The sequence below is a fragment of the Odontesthes bonariensis genome, chromosome 22 (assembly GCF_027942865.1).
Source record: "Odontesthes bonariensis isolate fOdoBon6 chromosome 22, fOdoBon6.hap1, whole genome shotgun sequence".
In the NCBI taxonomy this organism is placed as follows: Eukaryota; Metazoa; Chordata; class Actinopteri; order Atheriniformes; family Atherinopsidae; genus Odontesthes; species Odontesthes bonariensis.
In genome coordinates this window covers 28,569,608-28,594,391 of record NC_134527.1, presented here as the reverse complement: position 1 = coordinate 28,594,391, position 24,784 = coordinate 28,569,608, and the positions used below count along the sequence as shown (strand labels likewise).

The following is a 24,784-nucleotide window of genomic DNA, read 5'->3' as shown; positions in this document are numbered from 1 at the left end:
ACACAAGCAACACAAGAGGTTCTTCAGCTGAGAAAAGAGCGACAAAGTAAACAAGTCTGATGCAAACGTGACACAGTGAGACTCACTGTTTCCGACCCCAGAAAAAACATCATGAACTCGCCCGTGAGGAAAATACGGGCTCCTTAAGTGGAAACAGGACAACTTCAAACATAACGAGTACACAGAATTTAATGTCAAAGGCATTTCTTTAACCCAAACTTAAATAAATCCAATCCACTTTATTCAGTTAGCACATTTTTTTATTTAACCCAGCGTATAAAACAGTAAATAACTGGCACACATTGTCACACATAAAATTAGCAAAAAAAAGACAGAACAGACTAAAGGATGCAGAATCTACGAATGTCTGCAGAATGACTGGAGAATTAGGTTTGTTTGGCTAAAACATCCATGTAACTGACATCCTCTACAGCATTCTAACTTGTAATATGAACCCTTGAAGCCAGAGGAAAGTTTAGCTGTCCAAAGTTTCAGTGAGGAATGTTTCCTGATGGCACTCAAACCAATGAAGGCACGCAACCAACTATTATGAGCTTAAAGTGACCATTTTAGGGTAGATTTAACTGTCTGCCTGGAAAAAAATGGATATCATGAGCTGAAAGGCTGCTTCTTGGCCTACATTTTACCGCAGCACTAATTCAACTGTATGAAGATGAAATGAATGAATTCAGCATGTGTTCATCCTTCCCACGGAGGGCTACGTCGACCTTCCACATCCGTCTCCACATGGTACAACATGTCGGCCAGTGTGTGTTCAATCACTGCTCCCCAGCCCATGTCACTCATCTGAGAGGAGCAGAAAACATTTATCAAATCAAAAATCAAATCAAATCACATTTATTGTCATTACACCTTACAGCATAACGAAATTTGGTTCCAGTACACCCATCCGGACAGACAACATGAAAAACAGACAGGGGAGACAGGTAACCATGGCCATGCGCTCAATGCAGGGCGCTGCCAGAAGGAGAGGGCACGCAGCTCATTGAAGAGCGCAGCCGCTCATTGATTTAGAAATGATACGTCACAGTAATGTGGGAAAAGATATGAATGTGGAAGGAAACAAGTTCTCACCGGCTGGTACTTGATGTCCTTCGGGGGGTGTTTGAAATGTGGTCCAAAATTGACAGAAACCTGAAGAGAGACAAGAGGACGCTGCAGAAATCTGCCACGACTAAAAGCTGAGCGATAATGGCACCATCGTGGGTACTGACCGTGCAGCTCTTGTACAGTGAGATTGCAGGGAAGTAGATGCCTTCAAACAGGTTCTCAAAGGCAACGCCTTGGTTCACTCCGTTTTTATAGAATATCATCTGAAAAAAAGAGGAGGTTTCAGTCAGGAGCAGAAAACAGCAGCAGGTTTTCTCACTGGATTTATTTTGAGGAGGTGCTCTGACCCTGCTGGGGCTCATCGGCTTCAGGCTTTTCTCCGCTTTGTCCACGTAGTCCTTTTCCTCAAAGTACAGGTAGCTCTTGAACTTAATGAGTGCCTGAGAAGAGATTTCACAAAACAAAACAAAACAAGTGTTGACTGAAGAAAACAACCAAATAAAACGCAGGCTTAGAGGATATAAGCCAACTGATGAGAAGTTTTGGGCCAACAAAAGAATAAGCTCAGTCGTTGTTGTTGTTGTTGTTGTTGGAGCAGACCTAAAAGGCAAATGGGATGAAGAACTCAGGGGTGCAATTAGAAGCTAGTTCATGCAGTGTTTTAAAACAAAGTTTTTGCTTCTTTTTGCTGGATACCAGCTATTAGAGACCAACTGTCCTCCTCACTGAGCCACAAACCATGATCAAAGATGTGCCCGACCCTCAACTGAGCAACAAGGTGCGAGGACCAAAATGTGAATGTGACTCTGCCTGGAAATTCTTTTCTTAATGTTTAGTCTACAGAGTTTATTCGGAATATTCAGCTGTTTTGTTAACGCTCCCTAGTATCAGCTGCACACTCAGTAATCAACAAAACTATAAGGAACACATTTAACAGTTAAGATGTGCATCGGGAGAGTTTACCATCTCTTAAAAAATGGCAGTGGAGGGAGAGGAAGCAAATACGCCTCCTGTTTATCTGAAACCAACACAGACAGGAATGTAATATTTGACACATGAAGGCACATGTGCTGCTAGTTTAGCTGAGGCGGCTCTCATCGGGTCACAGGTGTTACCTTGTCCTTATAGGTATCGGGAAGAGCCTTGGCTATCTCCGTTTCATCAGGCAGCTCTATGAAGAAGCCCAGCGTGTCCCCCTGACCGTAGCTGGAAGAGTAATGCTTTCCTATCGACTGGTGAAACCGAGTGCCCCTCTTACTGCGCCACGAGTAGCTGAACTTGTCGTAGCCCAGAGGTGCCTGCAGGTTACCTGAAATATAGTCATGGAAAAATGGGCCTCAGGCAACGTATTTCAAAAGCTGGAGAGACAAGATGAATGAAAGGTGACTTCACTTTCCAATACAACAAATTTGCTCTGGAAAAATGAAAAGGAGCACTCTAAGAAAACAAACCCATGCTACTCCTTCATGTTAAGAAGGGATTATGAGTATGAAGCACGACTGACCGAGTGGTTGAGACCAGCCGAGCCTGGCTGCGGTGTCTGGAGGCATGTCGTCCACAGAAACCTCAAAGTACCAGGCACCTTTCCGCACACCGTGCGAAGCTCGCACCATGGAGTACCCCTTCTCCCCCGTCACTGTCAGGCGGTCATCTGAGATCTTCAACTGAGGCGCTGCGACACATCACGTGACATATGGGGTCACGAATCGCCGTAAAATGAAACAGTGAAAGCATAAAGCTAACGATCATTTTCACTGCACCAGGTACCTCTGTCATGTAGAGCCAGCAGCACCCTCTCATACAGACACGCCCTGTACAGATCACCAGGTATGGGTTTGCCAGCCCAGCAGTCCAGCTCCAGTTTCTCTGGGTCTGGAGCGTGAGGGTCTGGTTCTGCCAGGATGTAACGGTAGCCATCTTTATTAAATGGGTGCTCCAGGGGGTAACCGTGAGGAGGCAGCCGCTGGGCTGAGAACAGAGGGTCGCTGCAATGACAGAGCAAGAGATGTTGGTCAAAGCCACTTCCTGTTAACATGCACTATATGTGAAAGCTGTGGAAAGAAAAAAAAAAGATGACCAGGGCCATCTCTCATCTCTGCCTTGGCCAAAACTTTTTCTTTAAAAAGAGTTGGATAAACCAGATAAATCTCAAAAGCTTCTTATCTAGTGAACTCACAGCAGCGTAAATAATTAGCTCCATGTCTCATTCTCACACTAGAAATCAGATCATCTTCATCAGATCTCTTACTGTTCAAAGAAATGCTGCTTATGGACATGAGAACTGGTCTGAGGCCAAGAATATGCATGCACTTTAATCACACGTTCACATAAGCGACCTGCGTAGGCGTAATTGTTCACAAACATGCGCGTCCACCACGTCTGTTACCGGACGATTCCACCAGGGGGCAGACCAGATGACTCAGACCAGAAAGAAACAGAACATGTCATCGGTACCATACCATCCCCACTCAGTCCCGTGCATGGATGTTTCCAAAAAGGTACTGATCTTTGGCCAGCTGTTTTCATGAGCATTTTTCACCGTGCAGTGGCAAAGATACATAAAGATGCTTTCTTCAAAATGTTTGGGAATTTTTACCGCTGCCATCTCTGTGATCTTACATCCGGTCTAAGACACCAAGTTTCAGCAAAACAGTTACTTGAGTATTCGCCTTAAGTTACAAAGTTATTTATCATCTCATCTTTCCAACCATGATGTAAGAATGTGAAACTCATTTGACAAAATAATCTGCAAATGGTTTAGAAATGTGTGCCAGACTTAAATCAAAGTAAACAAATTCTAAACAAGCAGATTTTGTTCCTGCTGAAGCCGTCAAACACAACATGTTTGAGAACAACGTCTCTTTTAATGTGGACCCACATTCAGTACCTTCGGGTTCTCTTGGTTGCCCCTGCAGCTGTGCCCTCCTGTTGCTGCTGCTTACGTTTGGCTCCTCTTCCTTTTCCCGGACCAGGGGCCAAAGCACCTTTAAAAGCACAGGACAGAGTAAACAGCTGAACCCGAACACACACACACACACACACACACACAGTCAGTCAGTGGCAGAGGAAACAAACACTGAGGTTGTGACATTAAGCACACCTGTTTTTAGCAGCTGAAACCTTCCTGCAATAAATTCCCCTCGATGGAATTTTTGTGTGACTATTAATTCAGAAGAGAATCTGCTATGATGGACCAGATCTCACTTTTGAATCCAAACTATGTGAGGGGACAATCTATTGCAGGGTAGGCTGACTTAGCTTAATTAGCTTTATCCAGGTATCTGGGCTGTGCAGACACTGCTGTATACAGATCAAAGTACTATAATCAGGGTGAAGATTTACAGACTGAAGGCTACTGAAAACAATCTGCAGGAATATATGGAAGACACCGACCAAATATTGCTCCACTAAATGAAAACTATGCAGATACAGAATCCTGGAAAAGTATTTGCCCCATTTGACATTTATTCGATTTTGTTGCCTCACAATCTGGAATTAAAAATAAATGGATGCAAACTTTATATCATTCATTTGACACGCGTGTTTAAAATATTTCAAATTGTCATGTAACCGACAACTTAGAGAAAAACAAAAAACTTGAGTCGTCTCTATAAACTTGGTTCATTTCTCCAGATAAAACGGCTCCAGCACCTTCCAGCTGGATGGGCTCTGCTGCTGCACAGCAACCTTTAGTGTACGACCTTTCCAACACTTTAAAAGGTGTCCCATAAATGACCCCCGTGTTGTTTTAGCAGAATGTTTAGCGTCACTGTCGTGCTGAAATGTGCCCCTCTGTAAGATTCAAACGGTTGTTTGCAACACTTTGCCTGTATTTAGCATCATCTGTCGTTCCTTGATGAAAAACATCCTTCTGCTGGGTGCCACATGCTGTGTTTTCCCTGATGTGACCAGAGTAGCTTCATCCACATGTTTGGGGACTCTTCAACACCCTTATTGTAGGTATAATTACAGAAAATCCAATTTGCCTTTTGAGCTTATAATGCAATAAAATAGGAAAAATGCCAGGGAGGGTGAATACTTTTTCAAGGCTCTGTGCACACACTACCTTTTCTTAATGTTTTTAGCACTAGTTATGCCACTTCACACACACACATACACATAGTGAAAGCAGGTTGTTAAGTTAACATAGGAAAACAGCAGGCACAAAAAGGCAAGAATTAGTTCGTATGGCATTTTCCAAACACCATCAGCCTCTTCTGATGTCTTTCAGCACGTCAAACTAACTTTACAGGGTCAGATATGGAGGTCCACTGGATCCATATTCCAGGGCAGAACTCTAGTAGTTAGGTTTTTGCAAAAAATCAATTGTTGGACTTTAAAAGGTGTAAAATGACTTGAACTGACTGTCTTTTATCGCCAGCTTAATATTTAATCACCTACGTGAGAGAGTTGCTGTAGAAAGGGTAAATAATAAGGATATCATTGCAATCAATCACTTATCAAATGTAGACATTTGACCGTGGTTCTTGGCAATTTAAAAACTAAATTTGAAACCTTGGCTGCAGTAAATTACTTAGCTGTACGATTTAAGAAGTTGGAACAAGGGGAATTATGATAAACCAAAATAATCATAAACACCGTGACTTTGTGCCCCGTATTTATGGACATGCGAGGGAATGACTCCACTGTTCTGTTACAAAACCTCAGTCAGAGGATAAGGAAGAGGAGGAGGCTAATTAGCATTGGTTTAAAGCCAACAGCAAATCAAAAATGGCGTTCTGCTCTCAGGTACACTGCACTGTGGAGGCCAGAGCGTCATTTCAGGTAAGAGAGTCTGAGGGATTTCAGAGCCCATTAGCAGCAAGCCACAGACATGGAAGGTATGTTCACCGACGGGGGAAAGCTTTGTGTGAGGGAGGGGGAAGCACCGGACAGAAGCAGATAGCAGATAAGGAGGTTACAACTGGACATGGATGAAGTTGCCCACAAGATGCTTATTGAGGATCAGTTTGAGCTGGGGGACTGGGGTGCAAATTGAACGGTGATTGGAACCTCAGGGCCAACTTCTATCCAGAGGGTGACGAGACAAAAACACACTGATCAGCTTCAGATGCCAAAATACCATATATTCACCTGAGAAAGAAGATCCACCTGGAAAACAATGCACACAATCACTAGGGTCATCACATTTGAAAGGGACTCTGTTTGGGGAACTTACACAGGTTATCACTCATGTCAGGGTGCTTTCACACGCAACCTGCTTGGTTCAGTTCAATCAATAAACTCATGTGCTTCCTCAGGGCTCTAGACCAACTTTTTTCCTGGGTGCACCCAACTTTTGTGCTGGTGCATCTCATTCAACATGGAAGTTTTACACGTTCACTCTGTTTTTTTTATTTGAAAAAGTGCTTCACTGAGCTGAAATTTAAACTTAAAACATCTAAATTAAAAGTGAAAGTGTTTTAAGGACTCCAGCCAGGTCACCCAGAGCAGCAAATGCTGTATTTGAGGCAACATAGATTCCTAAAACAAATAAAAAGATAAAAGCATTTACTGCCCCCCTCTTCCCGTTGGGCGGGCCGCAGGAATGGGAGTCTTTCATTAATAAGATTATTATTTGTGTTGTTGTTATTAATAACTGCTCTGCTCAGACTCATGGGAGGTGCTGGTTTCCTGATGTTTCCACCATATATATATTTATTAGGGCTGGGACTTTAGCACGTTAATTTCGATTAATTAACTACACACATATTAGCGCGTTAAAAAAAATAACGCATTTTAATCGCACACTATAATTTTTTTTTTATTTATTTTTTTTTAAAATACAGACGGATGGAAGCGTCGACAAGAGCGTGGTTGTGTGCAGATTATGCAACAAGGAATTCGCGTATCACCGCAGCGTCTCAAGCCCAGACGCGGCGCTAAGGGGTTGCTTGCGGTTGCTATAGCAACCCCAAGAATGTGCTCAGCAACCCCATAGCTACCCCAACTTTGGGGCTAGAGGCAGGTTTACTGCTCACAAAGAACAGAAGTGCAGTGCAACAACGACAACAATATTAAGAAGTAAAGAATCACGTATGTTGCTGCGTGGTAGCCTATCCCCGTTTTTAGTTCTTTAGCTGATAAATATACATATGGAAAGGTATAAAACACCAGCTTTACTGGTGAAACGGCTATCCACATTGTTCCTAGATCTACAGTAGCTGTGGTGATGTCATTCTACAGTCAGCCAATCACGTCTGTTCTAAATTACCCGGGGATATCGGAGGTCTAAAATAATATTTCCATAAAGCAGATTTATGAGATAAATAGAAACCCTATTTAATTGTATTCTCAGTTTAATTCGTTTTTGAATAGTCATATGTTACAGTTTTCCTCTCATTTTAGCACCCATTCACTCATAACATAGCTAAACTGCATTTCTAAATGGATATTTGGCGATTCTAACTGGAATATGGCGATTTTGAGAATGTCTTTCTTCAAGTAACACAAATAAGGTAGGAAATCCCAGTTGTTTTTCATATGCTCGCCGAAACACTATTATCAAATAGTCTTCTTGTGACTTGGTTTGTTAGTCGACTCTAGGTGCTTGCAGTCTATCTGGAGCTACTTGCTAAGTAGCCTAGTGTCAGTGCAGTTAGCACCATCTTTTGAAAATAACGGACACACTTTTTACTTTATGTTAGGTTGCCAGCGTGCTTCCTCTGCCATAATGTGATGCGAGTAGATTGGCTTGAGTAGGCTATGTGTCCGCTGTGGCAGCGGACAGACTGGTGTGAGCAACAAGTTTGAACGTAATGTTGTGCCTGTGTGATTTAGCACTGTGCGAGGCTACTGTTGGAAGCCCGCCGGGTAGAACTATCTCTTGAAAGTTGTCGCCTACAACTATTGTGCGTCAGATGAGATGAAATAGAAAGTCCGCACTGTAGCTCATTCACTCCCAGCTCTTTTTTTCCAAGATGAAGTTGATCAAAACTTATTTAAGGAACACAGTGGGCAAAGTAGCCTTTGTGGATTGGCTATTTTATCCTTAGTGAACGGGCTATGAATGAATGAGATGGACAGGTATGCCTGTGTGTGCGTGTGTGGTTGCGTACACGGGCTGGGGCTGTCTTGCCCCTGGACCTTCTATGCAGCTGTTCCACCACAACGCACAGTGCGACATCTGTCTGCTTGTGAGCAGTAAGCTCCGCTGAAAACTTAAAGTTTACAGTATGCAAGGCTACATTACACTATGCAAGGCTGCATGCAGACGGTGGAGTAATGGGTCAGTAACGTTGATGCGCGCGCGCGGGGGGGGGGGGGGCTGTTTTGACTAGCAACCCCTCACATTCATGCAGCAACTGCATAGCAACCCCAACGAAAAATCGCTGGCACCACCGCTGATCAAGCCTCAAATATCACCTCAACATGTAGCAGCTAGCGTGGAAGCTAACGGGGGCCCAACGCAGCTTAACATCCAAGATTCTATATACTGTGTTTTCATGCATGCTACATTCAGATTTCAAATAGGGATATGTTCTGTGTTTGTTGAAATATTGTTGAAAATGTTAATTTTCTAAAGGATAAAGTATATGCGATTAAAATGCGACTAATTAATTTCAAAGCCTGTAGTTAACGCGATTAAAAATTTTAATCGAGTCACAGCCCTAATATATATATATATATATATATATATATATATTTTTTTTTTTTAGCGTGAGAAATACAATGTGTGGCGGGAGAGCGTGACAAAAGACCGAAAAGCGTGACTGTCCCACTCAAAGCGTGAGACTTGAGAGCGATCGCTATCTCTGGTTGGTTTAGACCACGATATGGGCCTAATGGGCCAAAAGGGGGCTTTCAGAGTCGGAAAGCTGGTCGTACTGGTGCGACCTCAGATTTTTTTTTTTAGTCACACCGTTGAGAAATTAGGTCACATGTGCGACTCTAGAGCGCTGTTCCTAAACCAGACCAGTTTAATATTTCTGCGGATCCTGACCTGTACAGAAAATAACACAACCCGAAGGCTGCGCGTTTTGGTTGTAAATAAGAAGTTAAATTCAAAACAAAGATTTTTTTTGTTCCCGATGCCAGTCGCTTACTTAAGATCTCAGTCCAATTATTGCATCTTCCTACAGCACATAATCACAAACTACACACCATAAATAAGTTATTAAAGAAAAGAACCTGTTTCCACTCTGTTCCTTGATTGTTTTTCATCAATACTTTCAGATTAAAAAATAAAAAGCATTGATTTTCTTCTTTATTTCTTTAAAATGACCATATGATCATTTATAGAAATAAAGATGTTTTACAGGAAGCTCTTAGCAATTCTACAAAGTTCAGCGTGTATGTTTTAATTACATTAATTTAATTATGCGCTCATGTGCTAATCACATTGCATTTAAAGTCATGTTGTGGATGACGTTAAACAATAGGCTGAGGTGTGATGACTGAACTCGATACTGATCAATCAAAAGACTACTCAACTTGTGTTTTACTTTGTGTATTTTAGCAGTTTCCCTCTGACCAACTGTGGTCGCAGCAAAGAACTAAGTTTTTATTCCAACAGAACCGAGTTGTGTTGTCTGTCTAAAGTCCAGATCACTTGTGAAACAGCAACTCTTTTGATGTTCACCTGAAATGAAATCTCGAGGGCCCCTTAACTCATTCGTTCTGCATACTTGGACTCTTCAGCCTGACCTAAACTGTGAAATGTTTCTAGAGCATGTCTGAAATAAAAAGGCATGATTTTGATCATCAGAATCAGAGCGAATGGACCGTTTGGTCCATTTCTAGAGTGAAAACATTTGGGGACGATCTTGGCTTGTGGAACAATCACAGGAAGCCGGAACAAACCATTTTCTAAACGACAAATGTGGAGAAGAGACGAGCCGAGACCACAAAACTGCTTAATTCAGTCAGAAATCAATGACTTTTTGGCTTTAGCTTTGTGTGGACCAGCTGAACCAAACACCATGTGTGGAAACACCCGAAACCATCTACCCATCGTGTCTTTTGTGCTCCAGAGTCCAAACTGTGATTATCTATTTCCACTTTGGATATTTACAGTCTTATATTCTTACCATTGAGCCCACCAGCAGTGGGAGTTCCAGTGGTCTGTTTCTGCGTGTCATAAGAGGGTCCAATGGTTCCCAGGTCCTGTACAGGTGAAACAGTAACTGAGATTAAACTACAGATATGGCTGGGCAATATGGGAAGAAGTCCTATCACAGTATTTATTTATTCATTTATTCTTTTTAAATCAGTCGATATCAATATATATCGGGTCCATAACTTTTAGCTTCCACTTGAACCCCTTATTTTTCACTCTGCTTATTGGCAGTATGTCTTTTGCAACACAATAAGCTGCATTTGTAACAATACGGTGTCTCTTAGATTTTGTGTCATACAGCACTGTATAAAGCAGACTCTGTGGTCTTCTGTTGCTGCTGCACAGGCGTGGTTATCGGGGGAAGATTAGCACTTGTTACAGGCTGTGTTTGTAAAAGTTTCCATTCTCTGTGCTCAAAAGGGTGGCGCTGCTTCAGGTTATGACAAAGATTATTGGTATTCCCCGTCTGTCGGAACATGCGCTCGACATCAGTGGACGCTACTCTGTTTGGTGTCGGACTTCAAAAAACCAAAATACCTCCACACCACCAAAATTTTCGGGCCCTTCTTATCAACAATGTCATCAACAATGTCATCCCTGACGCCTCGCGCTGTGTTTTCCGTCATTTCTTCCGAGGGAGCACTCATTTTATACGCCTGCAGCAGCACAAGCAAACGCGCCACGGCTAGCTGCAGGCATGGCTCTATTCCAGCCACGTGATTGGTTCAGCGCGGCGCAACTCTCGTTGTCATTGGCTGTTCGTGTTGTCTGTCAAAAGATGGACCAATGTAATCTATCGAAAAGTATATCGACCATGTTTCACATCTCTATCGAAGAAAACTTATAGATGTGTGCGCGGTGCGTGTGCGCGGTGCGTGTGCGCTGTGTGTGCGCTGTGTGTGCGCTGTGTGTGTGCGCTGTGTGTGTGCGCTGTGTGTGTGCGCTGTGTGTGTGCGTGCGCGGTGTGTGTGCGTGGTTTGTGTGCGCTGTGTGTGTGCGCAGGAGCGGAGTGGTTAATACCTGGTCCAAAAGCCCAAACTTGGGGTACTCCTCATCGGTATCTTTACTGCCGGGATCAGGGTGTTCTTTCACAAGGAAAACATCTCGCTCTTTGCTCTGCAAAGTAAACAAAAGTACGATGACAAAAACTACAAAGTCCGCACACAGGAAAAGAATGACTGTCTCAACGTGGATGCTTTTTAGAATGAGGAGTTAAAGTATCATGACTTTGTGCTTTCCCACGGTTCATTACTCTTTTACCATTGTCTTCACTATGTTGTTGGGCCAGGTGAGCTTCCCCGGTCTCTGCCGAGTCGTCATGCACTCCCAATACTTGTCAATGAAAGGTATGATGTCCTGCAACAAAGGAGGGATAAAATTAAAAAATATATAATAATAAGGCTCCACATGCAACCCGGAGAGAGAGAGAAGATGATGTCAATGCTCCTTAAAAACATGTGTTTATGTAAAAATAAGTATGTTTGGTGTTAACAGTATTTTTTTTCTTTTTACCCTCACATTTCAGAAAATTTAAGCACAGATACAAAGTGCAACACGGGACCGAGAGTTTCCTGTCTCCTTATTTTGTGTGGAATGTTTTCTACCCTACAGAGCTGTAGTGGACAGCTTTGTCCCATGGGGTGAACCGAACCAGCTGCTAAATGTGGCTGAGACCAACCAACTGCTTGTCGACTTAGATGACCCCGTTTCCCTCACGAGCGTCAGTATGGAAACACAGAAAGAAAATAAACATTTTAAACACTCAATAAACTGGAGATTTGATTTAAATGAATACATTTTTTGTGCATAATCCACAAGTAACAAACCTTCTCATTTATCAAGCAATCTTTGTTTTCCACTGCAATTCATTCTTGTATTGACTGTTATTTTTTATATTTAAATGTATATATGAAGATTGTTTGTATTTTCACAACATTTCTCTCTATTAAAGCAACTCTAACCGAACTGTTTCCCCCTGGGAGTAACCAGTTATGTCTGAATGTAAGTTTTTCCATTTAACTGTTCCTGCTGACTTATTGAGCCCAGTGAAACTAACATTATCACCATGCTGATGATCTGGTCAGATAAAAAGAGCAGAAACACACAACCGGCGAGACAGAATCGTTAAGAAATAGTCAACTTACATTTTTCACAAGTCATTCTTCATAATGAAGTCAACAAGAATTTATAAACAATTAAAAATTTTTGATCAAAATCTGGTAACTTCTGAGGTTCTGCCACATCCACTTGCAGTCTCTGACTGAGGCAACGAGGATGGAAAGAATAACTGATGTGGGACACTACATTCATCCGCTAATGTGAAAACATGTACGACAGTGTCTCATTTCTATGAATATAATAATGTTACATTAATCAAAAACACTGACCCAAATGCACGGTTAGTCTATCAGTGAGTGTATTTTGATTCATTATGACGTTTGTATTGTGTTTATCATCAAGTTTATTCAACTTACCTTAATTTGGCCAATCAACTTATCAAAGTTGATTTAAATAAAATAAATCCAATTCAAAGTGTTTTACTCGTGAAAAATATAATTAATCTAGATACGAATTTACATAGAAGATAAAAAGTTAACTGAGTAAGAAAACAGTAAAAGATGTTGAGATAAATGACCAAAACAAACACTACAAGCAAGAAAATTAGAAAACACACCGATTATAGTGAAATAATTAAATGTTTGCTAAAAAAATGTCAGGATAATCGATAAAATATGAAAGAAAAGAAAAGAACAAAACATTTCTTCAGCATTTTCATCGGTTATCATGAATTCTCCTGTTAAAGGAGCTTTAACGACCAGGAATACGTCGCGCCCACCTTGTCTTTGGAGAACATGGTTTTTGGGTGCTCGTCTTTCGTTCTGGACCGCCATGTGAGGTTTGCCAGGGCTGTGAGACACATTTCCTTCAGGTCTGACACAAAAAGAGCAAGACGGTTAACAATTTTAAACACTCGGGGTGGAGCGAAATGTGACAGAGTTTGAAAGTGAAGTTTCAGCTCACAGATCACCTACTTGCTTGCTTCCTTAGGAAATAGGTGTTGCCGCTGTGATGGCACACGTTGCAGTGAAACACATAATTGGTCATAAATGGGAGACAGGTCCTGTAGAGGAGGTGGACAGTTAATGACTATGTTGTGAAAGCTGGATTAATATCACACAGCTGATATAAATTCACTGTCCGTGTATTGAATTTCTTTACTTGTTATCTTTACTTGTTGAATGTACGTACGCAGTGTCAATGCCAAAAGTGTCCGCGGTGAACCACTTCATACACAAAGCACACTGCAGCTCCACCTCCCCCAGCTGCCTCCCACTCTCCTCGTCTCCCGATCCAGGGAGGGCATCAGCATTCTCCGATCCTTCACCTGCTGCCTCCTGGAACAAAGACTGTCTGCTTATCATAACTGCTTAAGATTTATCATTTCTGACACACACACACACACACACACACACAAACACACACACACAGCCACGGAAAACATGCACTTTAAAGACAGGTGTTCAGGCCAAAAGAGCAAACAATGATCGGATGAGAGAATCAGAATCCAACATCTGACTCACAATAGTCTCCAGATACAAAGTCTGTAACTTCAGCTCAAAGTCGCATGCTCTACTCAAAAATCCCTGAGTCATATTTTTTCTTAAAGTTTGAACAAAAAGCAGCGATTAAAATAGAATAACAGGATTTTTTATGTTCGATATTGTGGCATTGTTTCAGCACATTTTTAGATTGTAAAAAAACAAACAAATGTGCTAGTAGGCTGCTGAACATATTTGGGTAGTCCACCCAAGTCTTAATATTATTTGGGAAAACAGCAGTGACCCAGGAGTAGCACACCTTCAGCTGCTGTGGAGACACTGAACACACTCTGATGGTCCACTCTACTCTTTCCTCCATCTCTGTTTGACTCGGATGGGCCTGTGGAGGTGTCTCCCTGGTATTGGCCCTTAGTTTCAGCTTCACATACAATAGTTATCATTGCAATGTGTTTCTATTTACAACCTGCTTGCTGTGCCTAAATTAGATTTGTATATGTTTAATAGCAGCTACACTCTGCTTGTGTCTTCTTAACCCTAACCCAGAGACAAACTCTGCAGATGTACAATCACCCTCTTCTTTACATCCACTCAAATGTCAGAAACCACACCCCCCATTGCCATATTTTTTTCTTCTATCTTGAGTTTCTCTGAGGCAGCTCTATAGTCATTTTTGGGAGGAACAAAGATTGAGTTACTGGCTCAATTTCACAAAGATTTATAAGGAAAGCTGCACAGGATCAGACGTGTGAACGATGCATTTTCTATTTTGTGAGTGCACCCTCTTTCAGTATGAAAGCTAAACAGTATTTTATAAATAAGGCCCTTGGAGAGCAGAAACTACAGTCACCAGCTGCAATCCTGGATGGCAGAGTGGGAGTCTGAGCTCAGATTGAGATACTAACAGGAGAGGGAGCTGAAAGATATCAGGGCTCACCACAATAGCAATGTTGTCAGCCTGCAGGTAGGAAAACAGGCAGCCCAGAGCAGATGGGACAGACCAGACCTATATTGAACTATAACTGAATCTGTAGCACTGAGCTTGATGTGATCTATGTAATTAAAATTCTGAAAACTAGATCACCAACCCTTAATGCATAGCATTTTATTTTAAAAAAATGGTAAAGCTAAACTATAATTTAAATGAAAATGTACAAGGCAAAGTCATAATAATAATAACAATTAATTAAAAAAAGACTATGTTACCATTCCATCTTTGCCATTTGATGACTCATTGTCCATGCTGGTGGTTAGTTCCCCGAAAGAGGCATCCCTGAAAGTCAATTAAAACAACAGATGACTACATCAGTACTTTAAATACAATTAAACGTGGAACTTTAATAATTTTCGATTATAAATGATTGAAGAAAAATTAATGGTACACTGTAAATTAAAAAAAAACTTCCTGTTTTCTCAAGGAAGAGACAGACGCCCAATAGGGCTCTATTTCAAACCATTCAAATATTCAACTCTCTTTTCACAGGCAATAATACTTCAAATCTTTATTCAGTTAGGTTAAATTCTAATATCTAACATGGTATACTCATGTCCACATATTTCTAAACAAATCAGTTGTACTGCCCCACCATCCCGTTAGGATTTATCAAAGAGACACTGAAGCTAAAATGCCCATTATTTAAATGGTATCTGGCGAATATGGCACATATAAACAGATAGAAAGTCTTGACTTTTAATTAACAGTTTAAAAGTTTGGCAGCAGACCAAGTGAGCTTAAACTGTCGGTTTATTTGATGTAGTGCTGTCTTTTCTTTACAAATGAAGCTCAGCGATAAGATTTTGTTCGCTCGGAGAGTCTGTGGAGCGCTAACGTTAGTTAGCCAGTCGGTTTGCTAACAGCACTTTTGAGGAAAATAGACCTATGATGCACGTTATATTTTCACGGATGTACAGGGTAATAGCTTAAACCTTTGTAATATTTGAAATTACTATGTATGGGCAGACATACCCCTCTCCTGTGTCCGGTTCGGTTGGAGCAGTGCTGCCCGCCTCCACTTCAGACGCCATGTTTGGAAATCAATGAAAACATAAAAATATCGCGAGATTACAACTTCCGGCTTGGAACTGAGCTCGACAGCGACACCTCAGGTTCAAAAGTGAACTGCGTTAATACGAGACTTCAACCTGGGATTCGAGAATGTCTGTGTGATCAGATGATGGATGGATAACACTTTCAAAGAAAATTATGCAGCTTGATTTGATTCCAGGTTCATATTTGCCAAGTCCACATTGACTGTCATCCATCATGGCCCGCACCTCCTTTTCAAACTAAAGGGGTCCGATGCTGTGATTTCAAAAGCAGTGTTGTTAAAATTACGCAATAAACTTCGTTCAACTGACTTTCAAAAATGCTTCCTCGACACTTTATAATGACAATATCATTTCTCCCCCCTCCTTTTTAGTGATCGATCAAATTTCCTTCGATTCAGAATCAGCATTGGCATGGCAACAGGAGCAAGACATTAAAATGTTTTCATTTAAACGTTTATCAAAATATCTCTGGTTAGGCAGCTGTAGCTATTGAGAATGAGGAGTTGTCGTCATAGTACAGAGCCCCTCCCCTATCCGCCATGTTGGCAGAATGCTAGCGAGAAAACGCCGTTCTCTCCGTTCGTTTACATTGTACGCGTGTGTTTTTAAATGAGTAAGTGTAAACAGTACGGAATTGCAAGAACATGCCTGGAAATCACTGCTGTGTGAAGAACTGTTCCAGTACCTCACACAATACGTTTGGGAAACATAGGAACAACGAAATACATTATTTTAGGTTTCCTAAATGGATGCAGCATCAGGGAGAGCAGGTGTCTGACCTGCTGCAGGGAGCTCGTAAGGATCAATATTTTGGATGCTGGACAGTTTCTCCAAATACCGCTGCATTGCGCTTGTAATAAGCTTGTCCCTGTAAGGTCCCTTTTCTTTCGCCTTATCTCTCTGCATTGCTTTGCTTTCTTTCTTTCTTTTGTATTAGTCTCTGCCCTGCCGAAATGACAAATGCGGGAAGATATCCGTTAAGTTAATGGCGTTGGCCCTGGCAACCAATAGATTCTTCTGCCAACATGGCCGACCGGCCGACCGGAGTCACGTGACTCCTCATTCTCAATAGGTTGCGCTTTAATGCCATCTAACACCAAGTCCGTTTCCCAAACACAAGAACGCATTAGAAAGTGATGGAGTGTCCCGGAGCAGCGGAGACGCGTTTGGAAAACTACGACCTGGACGCTAGAGATCCAGCTGACATCAGAAAAAATACACATGTAGCTTTTTCTGAGGCTTGTGCAAATGTCTAAACCTGGTCGTTAGAGAATGCTCTTTATACAAAAGTCAAACTTAAAAATAATCATTCAAAAACAGTCTCATGGCCTATACAAGAGTAACCCAGGCTTTAAGATTGTACATAGAATAGATTTCTAGATGTCCAGTCATTTGAATTACTTTGTTAAACATCTAAGAAGATGTCATTTTCTTTCATGTGTTGAATGGCTAGGATACAGCTTGTGCTATATGAGAAAACTGAAAGGAAATCTTTATTTAATTGAGTGATTATGCGAAGAAGAAAACTAATTAACTTCTAATTAAGTTCTAAATGCTTTAAGCATAAACATTCAAATCTAATCTAAGCACCCCTAAAAAAAGAAAACACAGGCCTGTTATCACTATTTAGGTTATATCTTTAAATTATTTTCAAATATACATTTTAGAGTCATGAGACAAACAGTTACGGCTTGCGGGTGCCTCATTAAACAGGATGTTGGTGACAGACGGTTGTTAATACTCCCGTACAGCAGGTGGCGCTGAGCAGCGTCAACAGTTGGTTGTGACGTGTGGTTGGTAGCTAAAAAAATTACTTAAAATTACAGAAATGTCATCTCTCCAATCTGGCGCTAATGCACCTGTAAGCTTAAACGTCATTGTAGTTATTTGTCTATAGCTAAATAGATTTCCATGAGCTAAGCTTATGTGGTTCACTGTAGCTGACACAATATTTCTTACTCTGAGAGAATAAAACAGTAGGCTACTGTGCAAAAGTCTTAAGCCACCTCTTATTTTTGTATTTTACTCCCAAGGAGCCAGACTTTTTTTCTGAATTCTCTTAGTAGTCTTGTACATAGTTTGCCTGGCTTTTTGAAGTCCTGTCACAGTTTTATATTTTTTTAATTCATTTATTTTTTACATGGGCTGCTTTTTCACTACACTGACCTATGAATCAACCAAGCATAAAAAAGACTCAAGGGATGAATCAGTATTGTGTCTACACACAATACCATACACAGGGAATATTACTATCAAACACCGACATAAGGGGGGGGGGGGGGGGGGGGGGGGGGGACTAGGGATGCACCGATACCGATACTGGTATCGGGCCGATACTGTTCTAACATTGGCCTACTCGTACTCGTACTCGTTAAAGTTAGCCGATACCATGAACCGATACCATGAAGACCGCGATCAGAGGGTGTCCAAGTTCTGGTGTGCAATATACAACTACACAAAAATATTTTTATCTTATTTACTATATTAGTACTTTGTATGTACTCATTTCATAATACAGAGGAAAACTCTATTCCTAAAAAAAATATTTAAAAAAGAATAATCCTCAAAGAACAAATATTTCGCTGTAAACGAAGTTGCGCAGGTGGGAATTATGAGACTGTGACACATCAGACGCTGAAGGACAACATGAAAACGGAGAAAGAGCGCTTTCTTGTGCGGAGCAAACCACCAACCACCAGTGCAGAGACTGCCGACAACCCACCACCGAAAGAAAAGAGGAAAAAAAAACTGTCAGCTGACAGTATCATGAAAGTTAGGCTACCGTCTTATGGCTTCAGTTGGACCAGTATGGAGCTAAATTTGTCTCAATAATATTTGTATATACGCAGAAGGGGATCCACAAATATGTCTTGATTTGCATGTGTGTTTTGATATCTACAAATAAAAAAATCATATTTGTAACTCGCATATTGATTTTTACAAATATAGATGTGCATTTGTAAATAAAATGCCATTTGTAAAACCAAAAAAATCATTTGTGAAATGTGATTCTGCATTTGTGAATCACCAGCACACACATTTTTCGCTTTCCACAGTTACGTGTTTTTGAGACGTTCTTCGCATGAAAGTCGCACAAATCCACACGTAAATATGTCTTGACTTGCATTCGCGTTTTGATATGCACAAATTAAAAAAAACATATTTGTAACTTGTAAATTGGTTTTCACAATTGTAGATGTGTATTTGTAAATGAAATGGCATTTGTAAAACTGAAAATTGCCTTTGTGATATCTAATTTTGCATTTGTGCATTAACAGCACACGTAGGTTTCGTTTTCGCATTTGTGAATCAGCACGATCAGCGCATAGCCTGGGAATTCCCATGCTGCTTTGCGCTCGATTTCATTCTCACTGCAAAGTCAGCCTGGAAACCACCGCCCTTATTTTTGCTAGAGTTTGGGAACCAATCACAGAACGGGGGGCAGCAGCAAGACGATGACGACGTCTATGCGCTACACCGAAGCTTGTAGAGCGTTAATCCAACATGACAGCGGACACAATGTTACCGTTCAATGCAGCCTTAGAAAGTGTTTCGGAGTAGATTCACCCTAGGGTCATTTGAACCGTGACATCCAGCCAAGTAGCCCACCCGAAGTTTTTCCGATATTGGCTGAACATCAGCTGAGTTACCGAGTTATCCCGAATAGCTTAGTACAAGCGCTAACGGACCCTGGCAGTATCTCCAAAATTACCACACTAAAATCACATGTCATGACACCAAACTTCTACAGTTGTACAAATATGGTCTGTACTCAGAAAACGATGCATTTGGAAGTTTGTACATAGTTCAGGAGTTTATTATTATCATCAACACAAGCCTGATAGCTTTTCTGCTGCTAAAGCTTCGTCGACGTCACTTCTGGGAGCTGGGAGCTTCAAAGTAAGATGAGGGTTGATCTACTACTGTAGACAACAAAGCAAGGCTGCTCAATTTCTCCATTATTAAAATAAATTCACAACTCTACAACATAAAAATTCATGTAGAATATAGCATATAGGCCTACTTTGTTGTCAATTTAAGTAGCTTAGAGCGCAAGTTTACTTTTATTTTCCATTTTTTTCTTCTTCCTCGTCGAATTTCTGTCGTCATCTGGTATAAGTGATACAATTGGCTATGAATCGCGCGCAAAGCAGCATGGGAAGAACCTGACGTCATTTGATAGACATTCGTAGCGCCCAATAAACGGCTCTAGGCATTCGTAAACCACGCCTCAAATACGAGAAAATGCACACCTAGTTCCCAGACCACCATCTCATCGAGATTGTGGACGCGTCAGCCAGGCTAATCAGCGCACGTATTTTGAGACAATCTTTGCGGCAGAGGGAGCCACCCAGATTCACAAATAGCCTACCTCTACTTTCTAATCCAGTAGATGGCAGTGTTGTTCTATAAAGCTCATAACGGCTATGCTTCACTTGACTTTCATCGAATTTTTCAATTCATTCAAATTCAAACATGGCCGAACAACGAGAGCATGATGAGCAGCTACCACCGCCATCTTCCGAAATGGATGCGTCTGTTGGCTGGGTATGTGTTTTAACATTGTCCAATTCCTTATTAATTATTATGTGATGTTATGTTATCCCTGACTCTGTGGCTTAATTGTAGTTGCCTGATGGCTAATGCCCTTAGCGATAGCTAGCTAGCTAGCTGAAGGCTCTAAAGTAGTTCAGTTCGCATCTGAATTATGGAGCAGTGCAGAGGGCATGACTTATAAGCAAACAGAAATCAGGTGTAAAGCCTGTCAATTTAAATGTGCATGTCGCTATGAAAACATTAAAACCTGCGTATTTTTACTGGTTCCATCATTTTATAATGATGTGAGTTAGCTGACAACGCTAGGCTAACTTTTCTTGTTACCCTGTTTGTGTTTACCGGCACGTCATCATGGCTTGACAGTCAGACACGTTATCTTTCATCATTTATACTCATATCCTACCACTCTGCCCCTGTATTTGGTATTAGGCTATTTCAGCCACCTTCTCATTTGATATTCAATGGAACTGGCTACACAAAATTCCAATCCCAGATTGTTGAGTGGAGTGGAGCGAGCCAGGGTTGCTAGATAGGCGGAACGAAATCTATCGAGGCTAGGCTTGTCCGTGTACCCCCCTCCACATAATCCAACAAAACGTTGGGAAGGTCTGACCATGCTGACCATGAGTCAGAATGTTAGCATTGAACATTTTGAGTTGCACTACATGTTTCAGGTAGTCAAGTATTTGCATGTGTAATCACATCTAGAGGACACGTTTTCAGTAAATGTATGGTCACAAAGCAATCAAGTAGAAATACTTTCCATTTTGGGCTTTACTATTGTATTTGGGGGAAGCCAATAAAATCACTCAAACCATACATTTTCTGAAATCCTGTCCTCTAGATGTGAATAAACATGCAACAGATGTCACACCTTCTCCTAGCTCAGTGGTGGTTCTCAAAGTCTGATGTGGGCCCCACTAGTGGGGAAGAGAGCAGCCAGCATGACCTGCCTGCCCTATCAATGCATTTCATTCTTAAAAATAAACAAAACAACCGAATAAAACAAATTAATCTTTAATAGACATATGTAGCCTACATTTCAATTAAAAACAATCAAATCAGATTCAAAGTAGTGGAAGCAATACACAACATGGAAACAATGCAAAAATGATGTTTGAACATTGTTTGGGAAGGTGTGGTACACATTTCTGGCCAGATTGAGAACCACTGTCCTAGCTCATGGAGAGTCATGTTCCTGTAATGCATTTTCAATGTATTCCAATATATATAAATGAAACACATTACCTACCTGAAACATGTAGGCCTAGTGCAACCCAAAATGCTCAATGTTAACATTCTGATTCATGTTCAGCATGGTCAGACCAAAAAAAGTTATTGGTATCGTTGGATCATGTGCTGGGTGCATTGTAAGGGCCCTTAGCTCCTAGCCCAATTGTAATGGATGATTATATTAATGTTTTGTTGTTGAAGAGATAACCTACACCCTTTATTCATCACCTTCACTTTTAAGCATTTCTTAATTTTTCTTTTTGCAGGAGACAGTAAGTCAAAAGTTAAACTTTCATACATTATAGATTCAGGGCCCACAATTTAAATCATTTCAAATATTTATTTGTTTATTTTTACATAATTTGGGATTCCAGCACATAAAACCCACGAAAACAGAAATTTAACACATGTTTTAATCCATCAAAGGATTTACAAAAGAGATAAGCCACAATGATAGTCTTTGGCATAGGCCCCTTCCTCGGTCCAGGTCACTGACTTTGCAGACCCTTGCAGATCCTGCCGGAATAACGGCAGGTGGCGGAGCCTACCCCCTGGACACTGGACAAGGCCAAACTGATGGTGGTAAGGGAGGGAGGGTGGGAACGTCGCAAAATCGGCACCTGGAAGCAGCAGGCAGGTGCAAGTCATTTTAAAGACAGATGCAGACTGGTGATAGATCGAAAGTAATGAATGAATGGTATTGAGTCTTCCTGACATAACTTAACGCTTACGTTTCCATTTCTTTCTTTTTTTCTGCAAAAACTGAGAAGTAAATGGTGATTTCGGCACATTATTCAATTTTTTTTATTCCTGTTTTCGTGGGTTTTATGAGCTGGAAGCCCAAATTATGTAAAAATAAACAAATAAATACTTGAAATCGTGGGCCCTGAATCTATAATCTATGAAAGTTTAATGTTTTGAATGGAATTATGGAAATTAAACAACTTTTCCATGATATTCTAGTTTTTTTAAAGGGTCGTACAATACTGAATGCAGGATAATCATTTTTTTCAGGTGATGCTGCAGTTGGAGTCGGGGTGCTCAGACATATGCTCTCCTCCTCCATGTCAAAACTGAAACACGGCTTTAAGAAGAACATGGGTTTGTAAACTCATTTTTAACAAGCTGATAGATTAGTAAGGTACATGATTACCACTGTAAACTACTACTGATGTGTATAGACACTAATTACAGTCAGAATAGAGGCAGGTTCAACCACACCTGGCTCCACAGGAAACAAATATTCTACCTAAGAGCCTTTAGTCCACATAGTCTATCTACAATTGGCGTTCCAGAATAAAATATGGTGGCAGTTATTTTAGAATCAAAGTTTCCCTTTGCCAATTTCACAGTAGCCAGATGAGTTGAGTGGATGCATTATTAAGCCAAGTACAGATTCTGAAAAATACTAGATTGGGAAAAAGTTGAACGTTGAATTAAAGGCAGGGAGAGAGCAGTCCTGAAGTCAGTTGGCCAATAGTCTATCCCGCTATGGACATGAATAATCTAACAAAAAGTAGATAACCATGAAATAAGTACAGGTGTTAGCCTACTATGGCCTCAATGGAAGAACTGCCATCTTTCTCAGTTTTAAGGAATTGATGAGAAGCATAGAAAAAGAGAAATCCATCCCAAAAATTCTTAAGGTCTTTAGTAGCTCATTCCCATCCATATTGTGTTTTTGAGCCAATACTGTATGTGTTAACTGCAACTGCACAAAGAGGAAAATCCCCCTTGTGTCCCTCCTCCACTCCACATAATCTGCTTTTGCCTCTTTTGTCACCCTTGGTTAAATGCTAGCATGCAATGTCTCAAACATATCAGAATCACACAATTAAAAGCTCCCCAGGCAAAGCAATGACTAGACTGACCTTCCAAGCATCAGCCATCTTTAATAATAGCGTCAAATTGTAGAAAAGAACAGCTGAATCAGGCTTGCTTGAATTGTAAGGGCATAAAGTGTGTATAAATGAATAACGGTACAGTATATGGAATACATTTTGATTTCAACAGTCTCAACCTATACTTGTCTCATTGTTCAGGAAATGCAGCTGTGACAGTGCTGTTTGAGGGGCAGACAGACCACTTTGTCCCTAGTTTGTTGGCAGCACTTGTCGAGTGTGACCTATTCTCCATGGCCGGGAAGATGATGGGCCACTCTTTCATTCATGGTGGCGCCTGCTCTGCCAGGGCTTAGTCCGGCTGTGGTCGATGCCCTGACCAGTGGGTCGAAGGATATGGCCACAACTAAGTTGTCCCTGGAAGACTGCCCGGAAATTGAGCACAGGGAAACTATAAGTCTAGTGAGTTAACAAAAACAACTTTCCATGCCCTGTGGGCCAGTTTAAAATCAATCATCGTTGATGTCATATGCACAAACTGGATTGTGTTTCAATATTTACTTTTCATACCTAGTTGCTGAAGGATGATTGGAGAGAGGAGGACACCCTGCGCGTAAGAAACCTTTGTCTGGAGTGGTACTTCCCCGTGCCAACAAGGGAGACCAACAGACACCTGTTAATTCAGCAGCTGCTCTCTCATTCTGTATGTATATTTCTATTTGAATATACATGTACACTGCCATTGCCACCATGTACACATTGTACATTGCCACCAACACAAAGGTCTTATACACTAACTTGTTAGCCAGTTAACCAGGCTAATGATAGACATTCGTAGCTCCCAATAAACGGCTCTGGACTATTGTGAATGACGTCTCCTCTACGGGAAAATGAATAGGTGGTCACCAGACTACATCTCATTTGTGATTTAGTCTGGTGCTAGCCAGGCTAGTGTTCTATCAATTTTCACCAACATAACTTGTTGCCAGCTAAAAGAAAATGTTTCATGCAGTAATTGTCCAATGGGAGACTCATACCTTTTGCTTAGTTAAATTCAGGTGGCGACTTTTTTTTGGGCCAGACCATGTATAGTCATGGGTGGAAGTGTCTAGCCTGGCCATTACCAGCCTGTGACTTTGTTTCTCTCTGTCAAACAGTCTGGCATAATATGATTGGATTCCACTTTGTGACTTGCATGTTTACTTTTGAACTCATTGGTCGAGCCAAGCGCATTGCATTTATCAAGGATTTTTAACATTACTTCCTACTACTTGCCAAACGGCTAATACACCACATGGAGACAAGTAAACAACACATATCTTGCATAATCCATCAAAAATTCTTCTGACAGAAATAAGTTCATATTTGCATTTGTAACTTCAGCTATGAAACAATGTCATTCCCCTGTTCGCTGATTG

At 41.1% G+C, this 24,784-nt stretch overlaps 1 protein-coding gene across 2 annotated transcripts; it reads right to left on the bottom strand.

Annotated features, from left to right (window-relative positions):
• Nucleotides 1-238: 238 nt before the first annotated feature.
• On the bottom strand, nt 239-15,744 carry ash2l (ash2 like, histone lysine methyltransferase complex subunit). 2 transcript variants are annotated; one of them, XM_075455714.1, is made up of 17 exons: nt 15,653-15,744; nt 14,893-14,959; nt 13,349-13,524; nt 13,162-13,250; nt 12,966-13,060; nt 11,390-11,485; nt 11,150-11,245; nt 10,101-10,176; nt 6,166-6,183; nt 3,959-4,055; nt 2,839-3,056; nt 2,576-2,743; nt 2,187-2,380; nt 1,419-1,511; nt 1,236-1,334; nt 1,096-1,155; nt 239-807 (listed from the first exon to the last, which is right to left on the bottom strand). In XM_075455714.1, the coding sequence occupies exons 1-17, from the start codon at nt 15,709-15,711 to the stop codon at nt 700-702; spliced, it is 1,809 nt and encodes a 602-aa protein (XP_075311829.1). In that variant the 5' UTR covers nt 15,712-15,744; the 3' UTR covers nt 239-699. The 2 variants fall into 2 exon arrangements, with proteins under 2 accessions (XP_075311829.1, XP_075311830.1); XM_075455715.1 differs by having other exon boundaries at nt 13,379-13,524.
• Between the last annotated feature and the right edge of the window lie 9,040 nt (nt 15,745-24,784).